We start from the raw sequence: 24011 nt of genomic DNA, 5'->3' as shown, positions 1-24011 counted from the left end.
TTGAATAATATCCTCGCGATATCGGAAAAGGACCATAGAGAAACGTAACAACCGGTAGAGACACGTATCCCGTATATACATATATACATGTACTACGTATCCCTAGCCACTCGATAATTCTTTCAACGAATAATTGTTCAACGATCGCGACAAAGTTTCGGTAACGACTGAAGACAAAAAAAAAAAAAACAAATAATAATTCTCATTTTCCTCAGCGCACGGTTGATGAGAAACAAATTTCTCCCGACCCGCACCACCGGCTTTTTATCTCGTACTTAAAAATATTTTCGATTATTTTCGCATCGTCTGGTTCTACGGCGAAACGAGTGCCCGCGGAGCGTGCCGCTGACGTAGAAAAAGAAAGAGCCGCGGTGTGTTATACATCGGTTTCGTTTTGTCGCAGTTTATTGAATTAAGTCTTTTACCCGATGCCGCGATCGAACCCACGGTCTCTATGTGTGTAGCATACTTACCACACTTACGCGACGACCCACCTGTACATTGTAGCTGAATCGATAGCCGAAGTTGTTCGGACGTAATTAGAGAACCTTCTAAAATTTGTGCGAGTGAATTATAAACGCGAGGTGCGTGTGCACGCGGTTTCGTTTTTTCCTTTCCTTTGTCGTTTTTTTGTTTTTGTTTTTTTTTTGTTTTTTTTTGTCATTTCGCATCGCGTATTAAATATCTAATCGCATCGCGTGATTTCTCAGACGACCGGGACGACCGTGTCGTCTGCAGGTGTATAAGCTCGGCAGAAGTGCTCGGTGGTATGTATGTATGTACTCGGTTACAGAATTTAGTAATAACGCTTTTAACGAGCGAGCAAAATGCCCGAAGGTAATAATCCGAGGGTGTATAAACTCGCCTCTGTGTAAGGGGGCACTCCTTGAATTACGGGTATAATACTGTAGAGGTATTAGATCCCGATATGGGACTCTGCACGAAATAAAATGATAAAGAAGAACGCGAACGTGGTGTACAGCCACCGAAATTCAACCCCCACTATGCTTTACCACCGCTGCTGCTGCTGCTGCTGCTGCTGCTGCTGACCTCACTTCGTGCTGATATTATCGATAATAACTACCGCGCTCGTTTAATGTCCAGGTATCGCCTTAATAGCCAGAAATAATTGAGATAGCAAGACCGTAGCTCGCTAGAGGAGGCGATGGGTTAACGAGGATATTTTTTTTTTTTTGTTTTTTTTTGTTTTGTTTTTTCCATTTCACGAAAATTATGAAAGCATCTTTCACTCTTATACCGTTCGCCAATTTTATTTATAAAAAAACCACAGGGACGACGATCGTTTCGTCTTCGGCAACTGGGATTGCGACGCGAGTTTACGGGTGTGAAGGGTGTTCAACGTTTTCCAACCGATCAGACGAATTTTTTTCATCTCCGAATAGGTGTGTACAGGGTTTATACGTGTACGGAAAATTTCAGAAATGCGACACCCCGCGCGATCATTCCCCATTGGTATATAACATTCCGCATTATTAACCGCGCCCCGTTTCACAAATTTGTACAAACTATATATACATATGTACAATACGCGGTTCGAATACCACGAGAGTAATAACTATCACCCGACGCGAGTATGAGCGCGGTGAAGATTTAAGCGTCGTATTTATACGCACGTGCACATGTGATATACACATGCGTTTACACAGTTATATTCGGCAACTTAATTCGGATACTCTCGAGTTCGGATTTTATCCGATAATTGCGCAACTGCTGAACGGCTTTGTACATATATGCACAGCGAAACGATCCACGGCTATCCCCCTTTTCCACCCTGAAATTCGCCCGGACATAAACTCGCGATCGAACGAATCTCGATCGACCAATTTTCGGGACACTAAATTCGGAGACATTTCAGGATACCATAATGCCGACACTCATTCGGTTGTTTTATTTTATCTCATCCATTTTTTTTTTATTCTCGTCAACTCTTTTCCATAATATCTCTGATTTCCTTCTTTTTTTTTCACTTTTTATCCCGCACCGATCCAGTTCAACGACTTCAAGATCTGCAAGATTACTCATTCCTTCGGATATTTTCCTTTCTCACATTTTGTTTTTTCTTTTTTTTTTTCTCCTCTTTTCTCTCCTCTCTACACGAATTTTGGACTGTCCGAAGAATTGAGAAGAGTGATTCAGCCGTAGAAACGAAAAAAGATTTGCCGCGTTGCAGACGAACGACTTGTGCGGACCTTTGACAAGTGAAAAATGTAACGGAACTAAAATAAAATAGAAACAAAGAGGGAAACTCGTTGCTTACCGCTTAGCGTTCGTTCGAGGGGTGCGACGCGGCGACGTTTCTTGCCGGATAATTTTTCGGCGTGACCTACCTACGGTATACATGTGTATATATATATACATTCATATAATCTACGTCTTCCAGTTTTTTCGCTACTCTCGCAGATCCGTGGGATGTATTTTCGTTTGCTTCGGTTCGCCCTTTTTTGATACCGCGGCCGCAAAACGTTGGAGATAACGAGTTTTTCCGTCTCTAATCCGGTGCCCCGCGTCACGACGACACGGCCAGAGTCGTCGGTCGATATTATGTATAGCGATGCACATTCGTGTGTGTATTATACACGGCTATATAATACACACACACCTACATTTATGTACAACCCACATACGAAATTCGTAAATTCTAGCAGCGATCGTTCTCGTTCGTTCATTCGTTCGTTCGTTCGTTTATTCGTTCATTCTTTTCGCGGGGGTATGAGATATTTACCAGTATATATAGTCATAAAGTCAAAATTCCCTGCTATCGGCAGCGTTGTAGCCGAGCGAATATTTTTTAGAATAAAATTCCACGTACGGGGGAACGCGGGGCGAAATGGGGTACTCCCCTAAAATTTTGTAAAAATTTTCTCCGAAACGATTGAAAAATACTTCAATTATCGTTCTAGGTTTATTCTGCAACTCTTTCTTTTTTCTCTCATATTTTTCTACGAATTATTTACGTATAGCTCTGTGACGTACGGTATATTGACACGCACAATTCATCATCTATACGTAATATAAATATAAATACACATAAAATCCGTATCCACCCTGACGTTAATTATTCTCCGGGTGAATAGTTAACGAGCACGTTACCGCGGATTGGGCGAGAAAAAAAAAAAAAAAAAGAAAAAAAAAAAATTTTTTTTCACGTTATTCATAAACTCGCAGACAAGCGGGACATTGTACCCACATGCGCATTGTAAACCTACATCGAGATACTCTCTGGTTATTCATGTATAAATTTACCCGATTCCATTCTTATTTTACATATTTTTTTTTGTTTTTTCATCATCAACCCTCCGAACGTACGAGCTACGAAAAAAAATTTCACGTTAACAAACCCACCGGGTATATATATAGCTGTGGTCGGTCGTGGTCGTATTTGGAAAGAAAAAAAAAAAAAAAAAAAAAAAAAAAAAAAAAAACATTCAGAAACGTGCGGAGTATCTCGAGTTGGGGATGATTTTTCGAATCTAGATGACAAGTTTCGTCTCTGCTTTTTTCGAGAGATCGCGATTTCCACTCGCTCCCCCCTCCCTCCGCCCCGCACAAATCAAAAGAGAGAAAATAACCGGAGGAAAACCAAACGATCGTCGAATGAGAAAAGAGAGGCAAAAAAAAAAGAAAAGGGAAAAAAATAACGGGCCCAGGGTACGGAAACTACAGGTGAACCGTCGACAGGAGTTGCGGTAATCGAGTGATTTTTTATTCATTGTAGAAGTTTGTTAATTTGCTGCGATTGGTTTGGTTATTAGGGTAGTAGCCTACGGTAGAGAAGTTTGATTTCGGTTTGGTTTAGTTCGGTTTAGTTGAATGTAGTTTCAAGTTAATTTTGTGCCCGTTGGTGTACGGTCGTTCGACAAGTTGTCTGGAGTATACGGGTGGAACACGGTGTAACTTATAGATACAATTCGTACATGTTAATGGCCTCATAAGTATGCAATTTCAAGTGAAGAGTTCAAGTGTCGGACTTCCGTACGGATGTATTTGGATAGTCGGAGGATTATTATCGACGGTATGCGATAAATCGATGGGTGATTTTTATTATCGACGAAATTCCGACCCTCAATAACGTTAGGACGTCCGACAGATTTATTCTCGCTAATTACATAATTCGTTTCGCCCGTATTTCAATATTCGGAATTCTTTTATTCGATCCTCCGACAATGAGATTCACCACTCCCGATTGTACCGATAAATTTTTCTATTTTTTTTTTTTTTTTCTCTCTCCTTTTGCGTTCCTACGAATTGGCTTTCTTTCAATTCCGCCTATATACCTATTGAATAATCAATCTCACTACTTGATATACCTTTATATATATATATTTTTTCTTTACACAAGATTGTCGAAAAATTGAAATATCCTAGCGAGGCACACGCGGCCTTGTCTGCGAGGGACGAAACTGACAATTAGCACTCGCAAAGTAGTGGAATCACGGTACGGTTGCCGGTACGTTTAAGGAAGTGGAAGGGGCTCTAATTACTGGTTAATCTAATCAAACAGTACTGAGAAAATGTAATTACCCCGGGATGTGTGGGTGTATAAGGTACGTACCTAATGGCACATACGTAGGTACGTACGTACACACCAATACCAAGGTTGGCCCCGGCCTCATACCTCCTACCTACAAATTCGATATACGCGAAAATGCGATATTGTAAAGTTGTTAACTGCCGCCGAAGTTGCGGGTGAGCGTAAGTGCGCGATCGCGAAAAAGGTACGGAACGGCAAGAGAAAGAGAAAAGTGAAAGAAGAAAGAAGAAAGAAAATAAGGAAAAGTACAGGAAGAAAGTAAATAAGGCTGAAAAGAAGTTGCGGTTTATCGCCTCTAATGCAGCGAGAATAACGTTGCGGATAAAGTTTTTTGTTATACCAGGTCCCGATTTTCCCACGACTTATTTCAACAGGAGAGTAAGCTTTCAACTAACTTACAGCCACTCGCCATTCCTACACTTCAGAAAATTCCAAATCCGATCCTCGACGGCTGAAGTGTATTTCCTTTTTCTTTTTTTCTTTTTTTTTTCCTTTTTTTTTTCCCCTTCTCCTCCTCCCCCTTCTTTCACGACGATGCTAATGCAGGAATTTTTTTCGCGGGTTAATTCGTCAACGAATTCAACGTCATATAAAATTAACGCCCACCGTTACGATTTCGCAGACTCGCTATTATTATTTTTAAATTGATTTTTCCCATCGCGATTTTTCTTTCTCAAATTCAATCTCACGACTTATTAGCAATTCGCATACTCCCGTCCCGAAGGGAAGGTCGTATAAAATTAGTCTCCGACGGGGCTTAATTCACCTTAAATAATAATGATATCTGTGACAATAGACGCCTCGTTTTATTTTCAACCAAATCAGCGAGATGAATCTGAATTAGAAAAAGACAGCGACGATGAAGAGTAAGCGAGAAAAGGAAGAAGAAGACGAGCCAACGTTATCATAAGATTTATTGTACGCGTGTCCCTCCCACGTTTTCGCGGCTCCTCAATTATTCTAAACGAGCTCACAAAATGGCATTGATTTCCTAATCCTCCACCTGTCACAGGCAATCTGGCTAATAATAATGAAAATTGAAAAAAAAAAAAAAAAAAACAATCACTCCGTGGACTTTTTTTATTATTCAATTTTTTCTTCAATTTTTGACTCTCCGTTTTCGGGCAGGAGAATCGGGCAGGGATTGCACGAGATCGTTGTACGATATTCAATTATAATTGAAAATGGAAGTAATTAAAAGTTCGAATCTTTTTTTCCGATACGACAATTTTCCGAAAGTCGTGCGGTATACGAGTATCCGTACAATAAAATCAAATCTCCGATCATCTCCGGCCGATAGTAACAAGATAGAGAAGAGAAAAAAAAAAAAAAAATTTGTACGAAATAATTAAACGTGGAATGAGGTACTGGAGATTGATCTGGATCAGTCCCTCGTTAAGACGTTACGCGTTTATACGGGGGGTTCAGATTGAGAAAATTCGCGGATTCCGTCGTAACTCCGGTAAAGCGGATATCCCCGGATATCCAGAGGATCTCGTCTGAAATCGTTCTTGGCTGATTGCACCGCGTCGAGAGAAGCCCAAACTCAACTCCATCGGAGTCTTTCCTACACTGAATGTCATTTTATTTTCTCTCTCTCTCTCTCTCCCTCTCTCCCTCTCTCTCTCTTTCTACACACATATATACGTGCAGTATAGATTCTCAACTCGCAATATTCCCGGAGGCTTTTTGCCAGCTGAACCATATCATCATCAAAGGTACGAGGGATCATCTTTTTCACTATAATCACCTTCCTCGCGATCACGTGGTTAGCCACGGGTTATATTTTTCGAGTACACGAGCTTCTTGTTTTTGTCATTTCTTTTTTAATTAACCTAATTGACGAAGAAATGAAAACATGATTTGAAAGCCTGTATATGAAATGATGCGCTGAATGTATTTCGATTACTCGAGTGTGTGCGTGTGCGTGTGTGTGTGTCCGACAAGCTTGCGATACGCAAAAGTTTTTACGGTAGGCATGTTCGCGTCAATCGATATCATTGAAGCATGTAGTTTTTTGTGTTTTTTGTGGTTTTTTTTTTTTTGTCTTCTCTTATTCCGGGGCGATGGCGAGCCCGAAGATTTGTTATCATTTAATTAGGTCGTTATACAGTTTTTGTTTTTTATATTTACCTGATCCACTATTTCCGTCAGATCGTGTAGGCTGATATTGTAAATTGCATTTCTGAAACAAAAAGGAGAAATAAAAAAATGAAAAAAATTAGAAAACAAGATCGAGATTATGTTAGGATATAAACGGTAAAAGAGAAATAACGAGATTCTGACATTTACAATGCAAATACACAAGAATTGCGTGATATTTTCGGATATCAAAATCCGCCAATGGAAAGAATACTTGTAGAAAAATAGACTGGCTGGTAAAATGAAAGAATGTAAGAAAGCAAAAAAAGAAAAGGTCGACAAAATCGATGCAATGGAATTATGGCAAATATGATAAGAAATTTTAATTACCTCGCTCCTATGAGGACGGATGTCCTTGTCCGTTCGAGTAATTTGAAATGCTCGACGTGACTCTCATTGCCCAGGAATCTTTGACCCACGACGTCGCCTTAAACAAAAAAGGAAAAATCGAAAAACTCAGAATTTTTGTCACAAGTAATTCAAACAAGTTTTTCGATGACGAAGGTGTCACGGAAATTTCAGATTTCCCAAATTATTTTCGTCTTGTCTATCACTATATACATATACACATGGAAGGGATTCATCCCTCATAAATCCTTAAAAATGTGAACGAGGATCGAATACGCGAGAAGCTAGAATCAGAGTGGGGAAGAGAAAAAGAGAGGAAAATTAGGAAGGGATAGAAATTGAGTAGGATAAGGGCTGCGAAATATATATGACTTGTCTGCAGACGGCGGGCGACACCGAATCTTGGCTAATCCAACGGGATTGTGGGTTGTCACACTTCCCTCCTTTTTGGGATCCCGAAGACAACCAATTAGCGTTCTCGGCTTTTCGCGGAATTAATCTGTCGCAATCCCCCCGTCTCTCTTACCCGCCGGGCTCCTCGATTCTCCCGCGATCCATATCCGCTACCACCTTCCTTCCTTCCTTCCTTCCTTCCTTCCTTCCTTCCTTTCTTACCTCCCATTATCGGAATTAATGTAGCATTTATTTACGACCCCTCGATTCGATGGAGATGAAATGGGAGACGACAAAAAATAAAAAAAAAAAGGAGAAGAAAATGCAGAAATTTCTTCACTTTTTCTTTTCTCTCTTTATTTTCTTTTTTTTTCTTTTCATACACAGCTCGCGCAAATCCGAACTCTCTCCGTCTCGCGTGGGACCCGGGATATTCTCTCGGTCAAACAATTAGCGTTGTCTGGGCCGAGGCGCGACGCTGCCAAAATTTCGCGTACAGCTACTTTGCCGTGGGGTCAAAACACCACCCCGATTGTCTCGCCGGTCGGCTGCGAGAAGAGTAGGAGGATGAGGAGGAGGAGGTGGAGGTGGAGGAGTTTACGGAACCCTTGCTGGACGTCTAACCCTCGTTTCAAACTGTACCGCAACATATCCCAACAACAGTTTACACAAAGTGATGGGAATTAGTGTGCTGGGAAGTTAGCTGTCCAACTATACGCGTTACGGGTATAGTAGTAGGTTATACGTACGTACGTACGTAGAAAATTATACGTTTCGGCTCGTTCCCCATTAAAACACCCTTTTCCCTTCGACCGGAGGTGCATATTTATTTATTTATTTATTTTTTTGTTTGTTTTTTTTTTCACGTATACGTACCCCACGTATATTTTCTGATAATATTTCACGGACGGTATTGAAGAAAAAAAAAATTTTTCGTCGCCCCACGCGATTCGAAAGAGCTGAAGGAGTCCGTCGATTTCCAAATTTTTGCATTCTCGTTTCGAGCCGCTCGTTTCCGCCGGGCTCATAGCCTCCGCTCATTTCTCACGTTTCGCGAAAATGATACAGCGTGATCCGGTTCTCCCGGCTGCTGCGGGGCCCTCGATAATCCGATCCGCTTCTTCGGAGGGTTCGGTAGAGGAGCCGTGGCAAAAAAAAATAAATAAAAGACGAACGTACCTACGTGTATCTCATCTCGTACGTACAGGTGGTGCACCGATACGTGTATTGTATATATACGTGTACATGTAATACATACGGAAGCGTAGGTATTACGTAGGGTACGGAAGCTTCGATTCAGACGGTATAGGTAACCGGAATGTCTCCCGCGGTAGACGCGGAACGTCCCCGCGCGATCTCTCTCGACCTTTTCCTCGACCCTTCGCCGGGTTGTGCGAAGGCTCTATCTATACGGAGTAAACGTCGAATGGGCACGTACTAAAATTTTACATTCATTATACCTACGTGTATACGGCGCGAACACGTTCCGCGAAAAAATTCGATTTGTATTTCTGCATACCCGTATGTATGAGTGCACAAGGGGTGTACCCCGAATTCCAGTAGTTGTGCTCGTGAACGAAAGGTCCGCTTCGTTCGAAACGTGTGTGCGGATCGTACGTTAAAAAAAAATATTTTGGATAAGAGAGGGAAGAGAAACGTAAAAAAATTAGAAGTCAAAAATTAGAGGCAGCGTTTTTTCGATAGACTCCTCTCTTCCGAACGTTCGTGCATACGAATTACGCGCTACCCTCGATTTTCGGGACGAGAGAAAATTCGTTTTTTTTCTTTTTTCCTCTTCTTCTTTTTATTACTGGAAACTCATCTTTTTCCTCCTCACCGCAGATACGTTCCGTTTCGCGTAATGATACGTCTCTTTTGGCCGAGAAAATAAATAATACACTATTTCAAGAATACGCGGAAAAATGCGTGTGGGATACACCGTGTATTATTCGCACGTTTCGAATATAGAGGGCGAAGAAAAAGTAGAAATAAAATGGCGAACGAAATGAAAAAAGAAAGGACGAGAAAAGAGCAGCAGCAGCAGCAGCGGAGCCCTCGAGTCACTCCGAAAATCTTATCGCGGGAAGCACGTCGTCATATTTTATGTGACTCTATATACGTACACACATACCTATATATACGATATCGGAAGAAAATATATCCGAGAAGATTCTTCTTCCTTTATTTTATTTTTTATTATTATTTTTTTTTTTTTTGCCTTCATTCTTTTTCATTCTTTTCACGGGGTTATACATATAATATGGATAGTGGATACGTGAAGTATAAACCTTTTTAGTCAAGAATGTGGGAGAAATAAAAATTCCTTTGGATTGTAAGAAAATTTTTTTTCTTTCACAGATCAACGAACACGCGTTTAACGTAAAAGCGGGTATTTCGTTCGCCCTCGATCATTTCAGTACACAGGTATACGTACACCTGAACGGTACACTTGAATTTTTCCAAGAAAATCAGAATCGATAGATGGAGATAAAAAGTAAATCCGCGACACTCAACGAGATCGAATGAATAAAAAATTTACTCCAAGTATATCCGAAGAATCGTCAACATTCCCTTTGTATCGAATGGAGAAAAAAATTATCCTCCTTTTCTCCAACCCGTTGTACGACGAAACGAAAACTGTTAAAGAATTCACAAACGGAGCCCAATTAAACCGCGGGATTATTAAAGAGTTCAGATTAACCGGGGATATGCGGGGAATGAGAGAAAACAAAGGAGGGAAAAAAAAATCTATTCTCTGGTGCTACTTCGTCGCGTGAGGCTCGTTCAAGCCAGTACCAAGAACGGAGTACGTACGTACGTACGTATAATAATAGGGGAGGATTTGGTTTCAGTATCGTGACGCACGAATCCTCGACAGTTCGGTAAACATCGCTTGCGCGAAATCTTCGCGATTGATGCTCACCCTCGCGAACTACCAGATAACTCGTCCAACGCCTACGCTCTAGGTACACGTATCTGTATACAATTGAGAACAGATACCCTATCTATTCTCGATGTACGTATCGTACGTACACGGGTCTGCTGAAGTATGGATGAAAATTTTTTAATTTTTTTTCATACACCAACGAACTTGTACCGTACAGTCGACGAATATTCATCGACGAGAAGAAAGAGGCGAGCGCAAGTCGTGGCAGACGACTCTTCGTTAATTGGATAAAATTTTCGCACATCGGAAAATAACGCGCGCGGGACTAAAAAAAAATTCGACGGTGATATCGTGGTCCGGATCCAAGAAAGCCACCGCGCCGCACATCGTCGGTTAGCCATAAATTTTACCCCCGCGTGGATATTTTTGTACCCGCGAGGTCTGGTAGCGTGTCCATCCGCAGACCGACGATGGAAATCTGAGAAACGTACCTATTTTCCATTACTTCGCCCACACGCTCCGGTCCAACTCCAAATATTTCGAAAAAACAATGGGATACATTATCTCGGCAACTGTGGAAACTTTTCATTCCGCCTGCGTATCACCGAGTCGCTGCGGCCAGTTCAGTTTACAACCAGATGCCATTTTTGTTTGACTTTGTTTTTTTTTTTCTCTCGTTCAACGTGGTCGGGAAGAGAGAGTTCGCTTGATTAGCTCCCTGTTACGATGCTTTTTGCGTAGGTCATCGGAAAGTCCGGATGCCGTAGCAGCCGTAGCCGCAGCCACCGCATAGGCAATCGCCGATGCTCAATTCGCGGGTCCGGTTGATCAGTTTCGCGAAACGTGCGGTGAATCGATTCGACCGGCAACCGGCCTACTCATTATACCCGCTGAACCGCTCGGGGCCTAAGACGGCGAGTTTGAATGGCTGAATAAAAAAAGCTGTATATTACGTTTCCACGTACAGGGTGTCGACATTTATTCGGATATCGTTACCGTTCGAATAGCGTTAACGCGTCGCAGGCCAGATATGAGAAATTAGGACAATGATCCGCGGACGGAGTTGAAACTAGGGGGAAAACGCTAACTTCCGCAAGGATGAAGAAGAGAGAGAGAGAGAGAGAGAGAGAGAGAGAGAGAGAGAAGGAGAGAGAATCACCGGCGTGACCGGGAAATTAAACGGTGTAAGGTATGCCGGGGTTAGTCGGCTAGCTGCTTATTAAACCGCCCCGAATCATCCCCAAGGGTCGCAACCGTCCAGATCTTCATCTCGCCATCCCCCCGTCCGAAAACGCGTGTAGCGACTGAACAAGTGAAAAAATCTGCTACGTCGTCCTCGTGTCCCTCGTGTACCGAACTCGCTCGAGTCATCCCCGTATACCGTATACACCATTTTTAGCAAACCCGAAATATCCTCGGATTTTGTGTACATTTCGAAGATCGCGTGTGAGAAAACGAATCGCAAGGGCTGCCCGACGTTCGACTCATTTGAAACTGAAACACAGGGCGATAAGAAAAGCCGTTTACGAATCAAGTGTAAGGAACCAACAACCAACGACCGTGAAAATAAGAATAAGAAAAATTCGAGTCAATTTGTGATCTCGTGACAAATCTCTACCTTGGTTTTATTTGTTTCTTTTTTTTCTTTTTCAAATTGGTTGTCGACCTATTCGAACTGTAAACGGGGCGAGCAGCGGCCGTTTTCTTGCGAGAAAAGTTGAAAAGTTTCGCTCTGAAATGAGGTGTATATATTTGAGAGAGAGAGAGAGAGAAAAAAAAAAAAAAAAGAAAAAAGTGGTTTATGTATCTCGCGAGTCAAGTGTACGCCGGTATACATATATATACATACGACTATATATTTCTTTCTACTTTCGAAGAAACCAGCGGCAGCAGCGCGGCTGTATAGCTGCAGGAAAGCAAAAGCAGCAAAAGCTCGTAAACAAGTTTTTGGTGTTAATCGCTTCGAGTAACGCGCACTATACATCTCTCGTACAAGTTGATATATACCACGCTCGACCGTCCAAAGAAAGCGAAAAATTTAAGTAGAGAAGTTAGAAAAAGAAATTAATCTTTCTTCAAGCTAAACACTGTACAATTTAGTCGTACACGGTACCTACGTACACCCGGTTAAATCGATTGTGGATCGCTTAGCGGCCAGACGCGCGTTCGGACAACTTTTTCGCGCAGCTCGGCCGGCCCACGAAAAGTTGTCCAAGCGAGCTTGGCCGCGGAGCGATCCACAATCGATCCAAACGGGTGTACCGCACGGAACCACCCTACCTCGGTGCGATGCGCGACATGCTGCCGAAAACGCGGTAGATTCACCGAAGAATTATACCGGCATAAAGAAAGAAAGGAGTAATTGAATAAGAGGGGACAAGAAAATCGGAAAGTTGGAAGAATCCGGAACGTTCGCAACCCCCCCTTTTATTCGTGTAACTCATGTACACGGCGAATGAATAACCACGCGTCTTTGCGCAACTTGCGCGCGAAATTGAATGAAAATAAAAATTTTGAAAAATAAATTTAGAACAAAAAGAAAGAAAGAAAGAAAGAAAGGAAGGAAACCATGAAAGGGGGAGACACGTCGGGATTTGTGGCGGTAAGGAGAAAATAATTAAATGTATAGAATAATAATGGAAAAACTAGGATTCAGAAACAGTTTCCTTTGGCGGCGCCGTACACGCGTCCGTATACACACAACCTACTTTGATACATCTCGAGTCACGCGAACGAAACTTGTTCGCGTTTTTATAGTAAGGTAAACTTAAACTAAACCATGATCCGGCAGTAAATAGCTATAATATAGCAAGTTGCTACGTATTTCTGTTCCTATGTATTTAAATATACGCGGGATATGTACATAAATAAATATATATACACGTGTGTGTCGTGGGTATATAATTTGCGTTGGTATTTCGCTATCAACGTATCGTGCTCGCGATTTGTTATTTGCTGTTTTAAACGGAGGAACGAACGTTATAACGTGTACGCGGACGTACGCGTGCATACACCGAGCATACGAGGCTAGACGAGGAAAACTAACTCATGATCCAGAAATAAAGAAACAAAAATATACCGCACACCGTATATATATGTATATACATATATTCCAGATAAACGAAAAAGTTGAAACAAATTACTTTCACGTTTTAATACTTGCGCGGACCAAAACCGTGTCCGTACACCTGATACACGCACACCAACTGTGTGCGAATACGAAAACGGAGTTTGGAATTTCGAACACGTACGTAAAAACTTGTAGTTTCGAAAAGTTTGATTTACTAAACTTGCCGAACGGGTGAAAATAGAGTGAAAAAAAGAAGGGGAAAAAAAAACACACAGAATATCACACACGACGGACGGATCATCGAAAGAAAAAAAAAACACACATTGTAACGAAGATGGGAAAAAACAAATTGGGAATCTGGAACGAACGAGGGGGCGAATTTAATTGATTACTTTTTTTCTGTCTAATCTCTGTTTTCTCACCGTGTGAAAATTTATGCTCGTTCGTGTCGCGTCGATGAATGAAAGGGACGAGCCGGAGTATAATCAGTGGGAAAAAATCAGGTTGAACGAACAGAAAAAAGAAAAAATAAAAAAAGAAGGGTGAGAAAAGCGTTCGCGATAATCGGAATGAGAATCAGAAAAGCTCCGTGGAGAAATCTGGTCGTTTAGTTCGTTAATTGCAACTGGCCGGATGATGATCGCACGGCAGAAACAGAGGGAGCAGCGGCAGCAGCAAATTTGGCGCATTGAGGTGGTCGTGGAGAGGAGGAAGGGAGACGCTGAGGGAAGGAACGGATTTTATGGCCGGCTGATTTTCCCGAGGGGTGCACACGCGTTTTCATGCCGAAGGGTGGATAGGGCTGCTCGCGTTTCGCGGCGAACGACGACGAAAACAAAAATAAGTAAAAATAAAAAAAAAAAATGGAAAAAATTAGGAACGAAATTTCGAAAAACAAAGAAAGAAAGAAGGTCGCGGGGCGAAAAAAAAAAACGTCGAGGGTAGAATGATATACAAATTGGAACTTTGCACCGGAAGACTTGAACCAAGCTGACCCTAAAATCGTTGGAAAGATCCCTTGAGAAAACGACAGCCGCAGAGGGTGGTTACACTTCGGATAACCGAAGCAAGTGCAACTGGAAACGCAGGGGGAAATAAAATAAACGAATGAAATGAAGTAAATTTCATAATATCCCAAAGCGGACGCGGTTGCACTCAACATGCACTGCATCGCTGAAGTATATTTTCCGTTTCCCCGTTGTTTCTTTTTTTTTTTTTTGTTTTCTTTTTTGCTTTCAACGTCAATTAACGATGATTGGGAAGTTCGATTTGATCACTAAAAGCACTCAGCTCAATACCTACGTACGCATTTCGCGATTTCGCTGAGTTACCATGCATATTGTATGACTACTGTACTTATATAGTTATAACATTCGGTTAAAAATATCAAGAAAAAAGTCACGTCACCCCGGAATTCGAGGGGCTGTACGGGGGATAATTTTTTTTCGTCGACATCTTCTCGCCGAGTTTTACGATTCATACAAAGTGTGAAGTTCGCAGGATCTCTGAAACGTTCGCGCGGACGTCGCACGGCGAACGAAACTAGAAATAAACAAAAACACCGTCCGACATATTTTTTCACGTTCTCCGAGTTGATTTCTTTTACCTTTTCACCCGACCGCGCGAACTTTGATATCGAGAGAACGATATCGAGTCGCTGCTCTCCTCCGAACCCCGGGTCCCAACCCCGAAAAAATAAAACAACGCTATAAAATAAAGAATAAGAGAAAAAATTTATGTTCCGCCTCCCGATCCTCCGCATTCGTTTTCCTTTCTTTACTCTCCGCCGTGAATTTTCTCGGAAGAATTACATGTCGCTCGCACACTCGCACGTACACCCGCGTGTATTCGGTATTTTTTCAACCCTCACCACCGATTCGAGCGTTACGTATTTTTGAAATATTCCACCGAACACTGTACACATCTGCGTACGAATCTACCTTTGCTATTTTCCCGAATATTTTCGTTACATGTACACGTGCACACGCATAACCATATGAATACATATATGTATCCACGTACCCGCACACACGGGTGGAAAAAAAAAAAATTTTTCAAACGACACAGAGAATTTTTCAATTCTTTCTCTTTGTTTCTTGTTTTGTTTTTTGTTTTTTGTTTTTTGTTTTTTTTTATTTTTTTTTTCTTGCCATCGTATTATTTTTCACTCCCTTTGACGCGTCGAGAGGGATGAATTGAAATTCAAAACTCAGGGCGAGGTCGCCAAGCGTCGCCTGATTCCTCGACGTTATTTCTATGATGCCTGTTAAAATGAAACGAGAAGGAAAAATCAGAAAAAAGGAAGGAACGAGAATAAACAAAAAAAATCGAATCAAATCGCACCGAATAACGTTATATGTAAAAATATGACCGCAATTTGTCGGTTCCAAATTACACTTCTGCCAGGAATAGACGATTTATTGAGTTTAATTTGAATTGGAACCGAGGTGGAAAAAATAATTCGAATATAATTAAATACATCGATAATTCGATGGTGAAAAAGTTTCCCTCGAGAAAAGCGCAGATTCAAAAAAAAAAAAAAAAACCTGGCGATCGTTAATTTTCTCATTCATTTTGTATTCATGTAAAAATTTTGCAAGGGCCGTTATCCTCGTGAATTTGAGAAGCGAAAAATAGAGGAACGAAATTTCTTTCAGGATCGTCGGAAGTGGCGGGCCGCATTTTTCGAGTTTTAAGAGCGCGGAATGTATAATAATAATAAAAAAAAAAAAAAAAAACACTAACGAGTAGAAGGTGTACGAAAGTACAAGAGGCGTGAAATTTGAAGTGACGAAGAAGGGTGACGTACAGGAAGCTGAGAAAGAAGACAAAAGATCATTTTTAATAGAAGGAAGAAAATAAGACGGAAACATGAAGAAGACCCGTTACCCAACGGCGACGAGCGTTTCGTATCACTTTTCCTTCCAAATAACGAAGACAATTGCGAAAGAACGAAAAAAGGTGAACGGCTAATCGAATGGCCACGAAAAACATCCGCCCGATTCATGACGATAATTGAACGTCTGCCTCCGGGGTTCCCGAGGACCCCGCCATTTTCCCATTGTCGTCCGAATCGAGAGTAACGAACGTCGGATTCGGAGGTGTTCATCCGGAATCATTGAATCCGTATTGAAATTTTGTTGTTTAGCTCGGCACATCGTCGAGCGCATCGGTATACGAGGTGTAATATCTATTTCGACCATCTACAGCTGTCCTATCGTCGTTCGGCCTGAGGCTTCGCCCTCCTTATCGCGTAACTATAAATGGGTTACGCGGTTAGGCGGCGGTGCCCGACCCCACCCGCCCCGTACCTTCGGCCCACAGGACCGCCGGACCCGGATCCGGAAAACTGCCTCGGCTCGCTGCTGCTACACCCTTTTCCGTCTCTCTTCGTCCCTCTCGGCATAGCTGAACCAAACGGCCAAACGGCTCTGTATAAGATGCCTTTAAACTTCCGCGCGTCTTTGCATTTTCTTATCTCGGGTGCAGAGACCCTCTTTGTTGGCCCCCTTTTGTCCGCCAACCATTGTGAGCCAGCGGCAGCAGAAGCAGCAGCAGCAGCAGCAGCACCACCACCGTTAACAGAACAGCGCACCCCCCCCATTTATCCTGACAAACCACTCCACGGGGTGTTCAATTTTTAATTAACGACGTAGAAAACGTTGAAACTTTCGCGGAAATTCCGGGGCAACGATAAAAAATCCAGGAGAGCCGGTGATCGGATCCGATAAGAATCGTGACCCCCGGAAAAAAATGGTCGGAGAATTTTCGTTGTTCGGGATTCTTCCTTTTTGCGGCGTTTCGGTCGTCGAAAGTTACCACCCCGTATACGCGAGCGAGGGTGACACGTATCGCGTGTGCATGTGGTGGACTTGAGCGACAAATCGTGTACGTTGGTGTCTGTGTGTGTGTGTGTGTGTAGTTTGTAAAAGGGTACGTGTGCTGCCTGGTCGCTGCGGAAGCTAGTCGAAGAGAAGAACCCAGGAGATTGGATATAGAAAATATCTGGTCCGCCGACGTCACCGTTTTTCGCAGGCCACTCTCGCAATCAGATTGGAAACGAGACTCGATGTGCGAGAGGGAGTGGTGGTGGTGTTTTTTTTTTTTTTCAAGTATAGATTTTAGTCGTCGGTAGATCTTTGGGGATAAATAAACCGCTCCGCGCGGTCGTTTCTAAAGTGGAGGGTAAAAATTTTTCGTTAACTTGAAAATATCAATTGTGTCGCGCGGGTGCACACACGTCCGATTCATCCGTTCGCCTCTGCCAACCGACAACGGAGGAAAAAGGCGAACGGTGAAAAAAGTTGAAAAAAAAAAAATAAAAAATAAAGTAAAACCCAGGAGTGAGTTATCTAGCTCTTTTCTACACCGCATTCCTTTTCCGCTGCACATTGTGCTCGCGTATCGGTTCAACGTGGAGGAGGTCTGAAGTTCGATTGAGCGCATCCGAAGCCAAAAGCGGAGGATGGCGAGATAGAGCCCGTCGGGCCGCCGCGCCGTTGGATGATCACGTTTCCTACGATCCCCCATCGCTCACTGTCCTCTTCCGGAAGCAACCCCCTGAGCAATGCTACTGTCGGCCCACGGCGGATAGGGCGCATGAATTATCAAGCGGCGATGGCAGGGGAGATGAGGAGGAGGAGGAGGAGGAGGAAAATAGACGTAGCGAGCGGGGCGTAGGGGAGGGGAGGGGAGGGGAGTCGAGGCGCCGAAAGGGTGCATGCACGTCCGTATAATACCTTATCCAGGGAATATATACGTATATTCCACGTGCGATGATGTCGGGCGTCTATCGACTGGCGGTCCCTCCCGTTCGGGTGGCGGAGGGACAGCTGGCGCTAGTTGCCGGCGTGAATCATCGGGTCACGCGAGGGCGACGAGGAGGACGAGGAGGACGAGGACGACGCCCCGTCATCGAGGGAGGTACCGACCGGTACCGGTGCCGTTTTCACCCTCGACTAGGCGGCTACGCAGCCCAGCCGGCTGAGCCGGTCCGTCAAACGTCGAGGCAGAGACAGGAGGATCGCGAGACACGAGAAAAAGAAAAAGGAAAAGGAAAAGAAGAAGAAGAAAACAAATGAGGGGCGGGGGGGGGCGGAAAACACCGCTTTAACTTGATACGCGCGCTCGGCAGTGAGAAAATGAATGCCCCCTGGACTGATTAGAAGACGTCGACGTTCGCGAGAAGAGACACTTTTGCGAATCGGGAATAAAAGAATTCCGACGTGAAGATTAAGAAAGCGAGGAGATTAGGGAAAAAGAGTGGAAGAAAGTCCACGCTCGCATTTTCCACGATTTTCCCTGGACAGCGAGGAAACAAAGAGAAAAACAAGCAACAAGAAGAAAGCAGAGGAAAGAGAAGATGGTTTCTTATCCGGGGTTTTCATAACGTTCGCCGTTAAAACGATGAACAATGTTCCTCCTACGTGGCCAGAAGTCAGAGTTGAGCATGTGAATTATTTCGCAGTTTCTACGGGGGAGGGCGGTGAGGGGGGGGGGGGGGGGGGGGGAAGGGCGATTCTTCGTTCTACAAAGTGATTTTGAATTCCGACGATCGTTGTTACTTCGTATACAAAAGTTACCTGCGTCTGATAAAATGAATAATTTTACGCTCGTTATTCGATGCGGAACCCGGAAGTTGTTCGGTGGTACGTACCTATTCCCTCTGAATGCCTTTGAACACTTATCGAACTATGAAAATGGGCAAATATAGCGCTTGTATCGTTTTTGTTTGCATACGTTCGTTGTAGTAGCCGTCGTTCCTTTGTTTATCGCGTTTTCGATTCAAACGCGAGTATAATAGGGCACCCTTTCGTACGTACACTGCGCATCATCCAGCCCCTGTGAAAAGCGCGTCGGTGTATACCGAGCGTGTTTTCCATCGTCGACGATAACAACGCGGCGCGGAACATAGAACGTGGTACACCTCGCACCTCCCCGGAGAAGGACTTGACGATATTTGCCACCGATAACCGCGCGTGTTCAACATTTTCCCGCGTTCCTGACTAAAGATAGAAAAAGAAGAAAAGAAAAAAAATAAAGGAAACATTCGACGTTCCGTCCAGCCCTCTCGTCGCGACGTCTCGAGATCACCCCGACTCACCCCGTTCGAGGGACAGAAGAAATGAATATGTGTATGTAGATAAATATGAACAGTCGAGGACGATATATCGGCTCTGATCGGAATCCCCGTACCGTATGCCCCGTTGTATTCCTGCATGGATACGGGATCACGATGAATTCATCCTCGGAGATATCGGTTCTCCCGAAACGTGATACTCGCACTCTGGAAATGCACGTGCCAACAGTCGCGAGCTTCCACATACCGAGAATTCTGTGTAGAACGAGCGACGAGGACGAGGAGGATAACGGGAGAATTCCTTGTCGGTAGACGAGGAGGACGGAGGAGGACGGAGGAGGAGGGAAGGATAAAGATGAGCGGAAAGCCTCGCCTCCGGGTATTCCTGACGGACAACTTTGTCGGCGAAACGTTCGTCGAGATGCTCGAGTAGGAGCCGGACGGGTTGAGGTCCGTTGTAATTGAGGTCCGCCGCCGTTATTACGCGAAGAGCGAAAAGAGAAGAGAGGAGGAGAGGAGAGGAGAGGAGAGGGTGGGCCCGCCCGCACCGTACCGTTGGCCGGAAAACTACGTAGGGAGATAGGAACTGCGGGAAGCGAGAAATCCCGAAAGCCCGACAAGCTACCCTGACCACGCGAGTGTTTGTCCGAGCGTCTCAGGCTCGCCGCTGTGCGGACGCGAATTAGTCGGGACCGACTCGAAAGCCTTTCGCTTTGTCGCTCGTACGTACGTACGTACGTACACACCGGAGTCCGAGAGTCGTAGGCGTCGGCGAACGGAAAAAGCTCGAAATCTCATATACGGAAGAAGAAGAGGGCACCGGTGTGGGGGGCAGCTCCGAGTTATTCCCGGAGTTTCTGACCCTCCGAGAGTGTATCGACGCCACGACCCGCCAACCTCTCTCTCTCTCTCTCTCTCTCTCTCTCTCTCTTTCTCTCGTCACTCTCGGACGCTCGAGAGGGTCGCCCATCGAGAGGACGAAACGAGAAAAAACAAAAGCGTCGCAGGGTCACCCGGTCATTCCTGAGGATCCTTGGCGCGGTGTGACGCGCGATCGGGGTCGCGGACTAGTCGGCTTTTTTTTTGTTTTTTTCTCGTGCTGCGAAACGCGCTCGAACTCATTGTCTAATTATGGAAAGGTCTCGAGGAGACGGGAGATTCTTGTGAAATATTCTCTCGAATGATATTCGTCGTTAGCGCCGTTTCGACGTCGTCGAATTGTTACCCTTCATTTCGTAGCGCAAACAACGTTCTTCAATTACCAATTGCCGTGTGCGTTACGACCCCCCCCCCCCCCCCCCCCCCCCCTTGTACCAGATCGTAAAAAATGATGTCCTTGTTATCGTGGCGTGATTCCTTCTTCGCTTCAGTCTGACGCGAGTGCGGCTATACCGGGGGATTCTCTCGTCCACTCAAATCTCCTACGAGTTTTATGGCGCGGCTACTACGTGGGGACGAACCGTACGAACCAGAGTGAGCGCATCGTATACATATACATATACATATATATATATATATATATATACTTGTGTATCTCCGGCGTTTCCTCGGTTTTCCTTTTGCGCCATTCGGAAATTTTTCTCCTCTTTCGGATACCCGCGCCCGAAACATCGTCCCCCCCGACGAGTCGGTTGTACGTGGATGTCGGAATGTAACGAGAATCGCGAAGCACCCGGTGGGGATCGCCAAATGGCTATTCCTACTTCCTAGGATTGGTTAAAACTCGACGTGTACAATAGCGAACGACCGTCTCACGACACCGTATAAACGGTGTCGTGATTTCATTAGCCGGAGCAACCGGCTCCACAAAAAATCGTTTCACACGCGTAAATGTGCAGAAAAATTGCAAGTCGAACGGCGGCTGTATGGAAAAAAAGAGCAAGAACGTTGATCACTGCGCGCTTTCGCTCCGACCGAAACGTATCGGAGGTGCATCGACTCTTTCCTCAAGAAATTATTTACCGACAAAAAAAAAAAAAAATGGAACGACCGATCGTCGATCGACGATCCTCGCGGCGTTCTGCTATACGACGGCCGTTACGATCGGTGAACTTTGGGGGGATTTCGGTTTAGCCGAGAATCCGTCCGAAAATCCAATCCTCGATCCTCAGGAGTTCTTAATCTCGGATCTCGAGTCGTACGGGGGCGGTAGGTAGATTGATCCGTTGGTTTATTTTAGCGCGCCGGTATGACGAGCAAATAGGTGTTCCATGAGAAACGGTGTTTGTGGTACCTGGCGGAACACTTGCGTACAGCTGTACGTACGTATACGTATACGTGTAGGTACACAGTCGTCCTGGCTAATAAATATAGCCGTGTAGCCGACAGCGATAACGTCCAACTGTGCGTTATTACTGTATTACAAACACACAACCGCACAAGGACGACGCACCGCTCTCCTCCTCCTCGTCGTCCTTCCCTCGTTCTCCTACGCCTCCCTCCTCCCTCCTCCCTCGTACCCCGGACAACGCAACACCGAGCCTCGGCAAAGGTGTGGGAGTATTCGTGGCACGCGAGATTGCGTGCGGACCCTCGTCCTCCGTCCCTCTTCCTCGCCCTGCCCCCTCCACCTCCCCTCACCCTTCACCCTTATCCTCGGACCTGACAAAGACCTCTCCGTCAGGGTCCCTCTTGCTTCCCTCCCGCCACCCCCCGCCCTCCCACTTGCCATACCGCACCGCCGAGCGTGCCGATTTGATTTAGCTCGACTCACCGTGTTATTTTAACGAGTTAACCGGCCCTCGTCAACCGCGTTATAAAGTCGGGACTACGGTATTCCGCGGATACGCGGCCCCCAAGATATCTCGCCGTGTCCGGAGAGTGTTTGCGGTCTTTTGGACGCGGCGTCGGTGGATTTTGGCGAGCAATCAATCGATGTACCTCGAAACGACAACGCATCCCCCCCGACTTCCGTTTCTCCATTTTTCGGCTGAACACCGACAACCTCGATTTCTCCGCTGGTATTTGAAGAGTAGGTGGATCAGCGGGGTGTCGTCGTCCGAGGCGCGCCGGTTGACAGCTGCGAGCCCGAGTACCCCTCGAGGGATGATCCAAAATCCGATTCGGATTTTCACCGTCTACTCGATTTCCTCCACTTCCTGTTTGCCGGCCGTCGCCCGAGAGTCATCTCGATCCCCCCCTCCCCCCCCCCCCCCCCCCAGATAAATTCCACGTACATAATACTTGGGATGTCGCGCATCCGACGACAAAGGTCCGCGGCGATATCCCAGCAGCGAAATCCACCTCCGACAGGGTTTCACCCTATCGCTCCGTTTCACCGGTTTATCTCACCGTAGGAGGAGATCACCGTCGAACCGAACCGCCGCCGAATTAAACCTCGTCCAACTTATTTTTCTTGAGAACGGTGAGTCATCGATGGTTTACCATTTTTACGACTTTGTAGCGTACCGCGAAAGTGATTCAGAAAATCCGAAAGTCATACAAAACCAAAGTCTGTCCGTGTATATATATATATATATATATATGAAAACCGGTAGCTACCCTCCGATTTCCATTTCTGAATACTCCAACCCCGATAAATCCATCTAGACGTTGTGCACAACCGGCAACAAAAATATGCATACGGCGTGCGGGATGGCCTATCGCTTTTGCCGGACCCTTTCGCAGTCCGGCGTGAATTCGGCGGCAGATGGTAGAAGTTGGGATGAAATAATTGAGTTTGTCAGTCGGACGAAGATCTGGCGAACGAGGGGATGAAAGTCCGCGTCGAATCTTGAATTTTGTTTCATTTTATTTGCCTAATGCAACGTTCGTTTGAAGTGGTAGAGTCCATTGAACACTGGTGAGAATGACGTCGACGACGACGACGACGACGACGATGATGAGGACAGTGACGTGGAAAGGAGAAAAAACAGAGATAGAGATGTGTACGGTGCGCACGTATAATCGGAGAGCGGAACTAGTGATTGATAAATCTCGAGACGAGTTAACGGTGTAACAATAAAACAATCGAGAATCGTTGGTATAAAACCATCCTCGTTTATCAGGGTCCCCGTTTACCGCGAGATCCATCCAATTGCTTTTATATACCGTCAAGTAGGCATTAACCTATTTGACAGCAGATTAGCAGATTGTCTCTCTTTTAGTCGTGCGTACCTCCTCCGTCGTTTTCATTGACGTAGTAGGACGTCAGCCGCAGCTCTCGTCTAGTTATCCGGCAGCCTGTTCAGACGTCCTCTAAGCCCCGCGGAAAAGTATTCCAAAAATCCATCCGATGTAGAAGCGAGAGAAAAAAACAAAACAAAAAAACAAAGCAGAAATAGGTCTATCGTTGTTCGGGAAATCGACAGGAGCGAACTTTCCAAGAATGGACGAGGTGCGACGAACGTATAGCCTTACCTAACTTGACCCGAGTTAACCCAAACCTCGGGTCCCAACTCGACCCTAGGTGAAAGTAATTCCCGTTGTACCGAAGTAATAATAAGTAGGGGAGTTGCATATCTGTGAAGTGGTGTTGTGTAGCGCGTCGCGTGGTTGACGTCATCCCTTATCTAATTTACTTTCTCATACAGCTTTAAAA

The 24011-nt window shown here is 44.8% G+C and overlaps 1 protein-coding gene across 5 annotated transcripts in view; it reads right to left on the bottom strand.

Annotated features, from left to right (window-relative positions):
- LOC105691115 (semaphorin-1A-like) overlaps positions 1–24011 on the bottom strand; it is an 83558-nt gene that overhangs the window by 22318 nt on the left and 37229 nt on the right. For all 5 annotated transcript variants that reach the window (XM_048659045.1, XM_012409396.4, XM_012409397.4 and 2 more), the window contains 2 exons: positions 7025–7121; positions 6686–6737 (listed from right to left, as the gene is read on the bottom strand). In XM_048659045.1, the coding sequence (XP_048515002.1) occupies positions 6686–6737; positions 7025–7121 (149 nt within the window). The remainder of the gene's footprint in view (positions 1–6685; positions 6738–7024; positions 7122–24011) is intronic.

The sequence above is a fragment of the Athalia rosae genome, chromosome 7, assembly GCF_917208135.1.
Source record: "Athalia rosae chromosome 7, iyAthRosa1.1, whole genome shotgun sequence".
In the NCBI taxonomy this organism is placed as follows: Eukaryota; Metazoa; Arthropoda; class Insecta; order Hymenoptera; family Athaliidae; genus Athalia; species Athalia rosae.
Note: the sequence above shows the minus strand (reverse complement) of the source record. Positions and strands in the feature narration are given on the sequence as shown.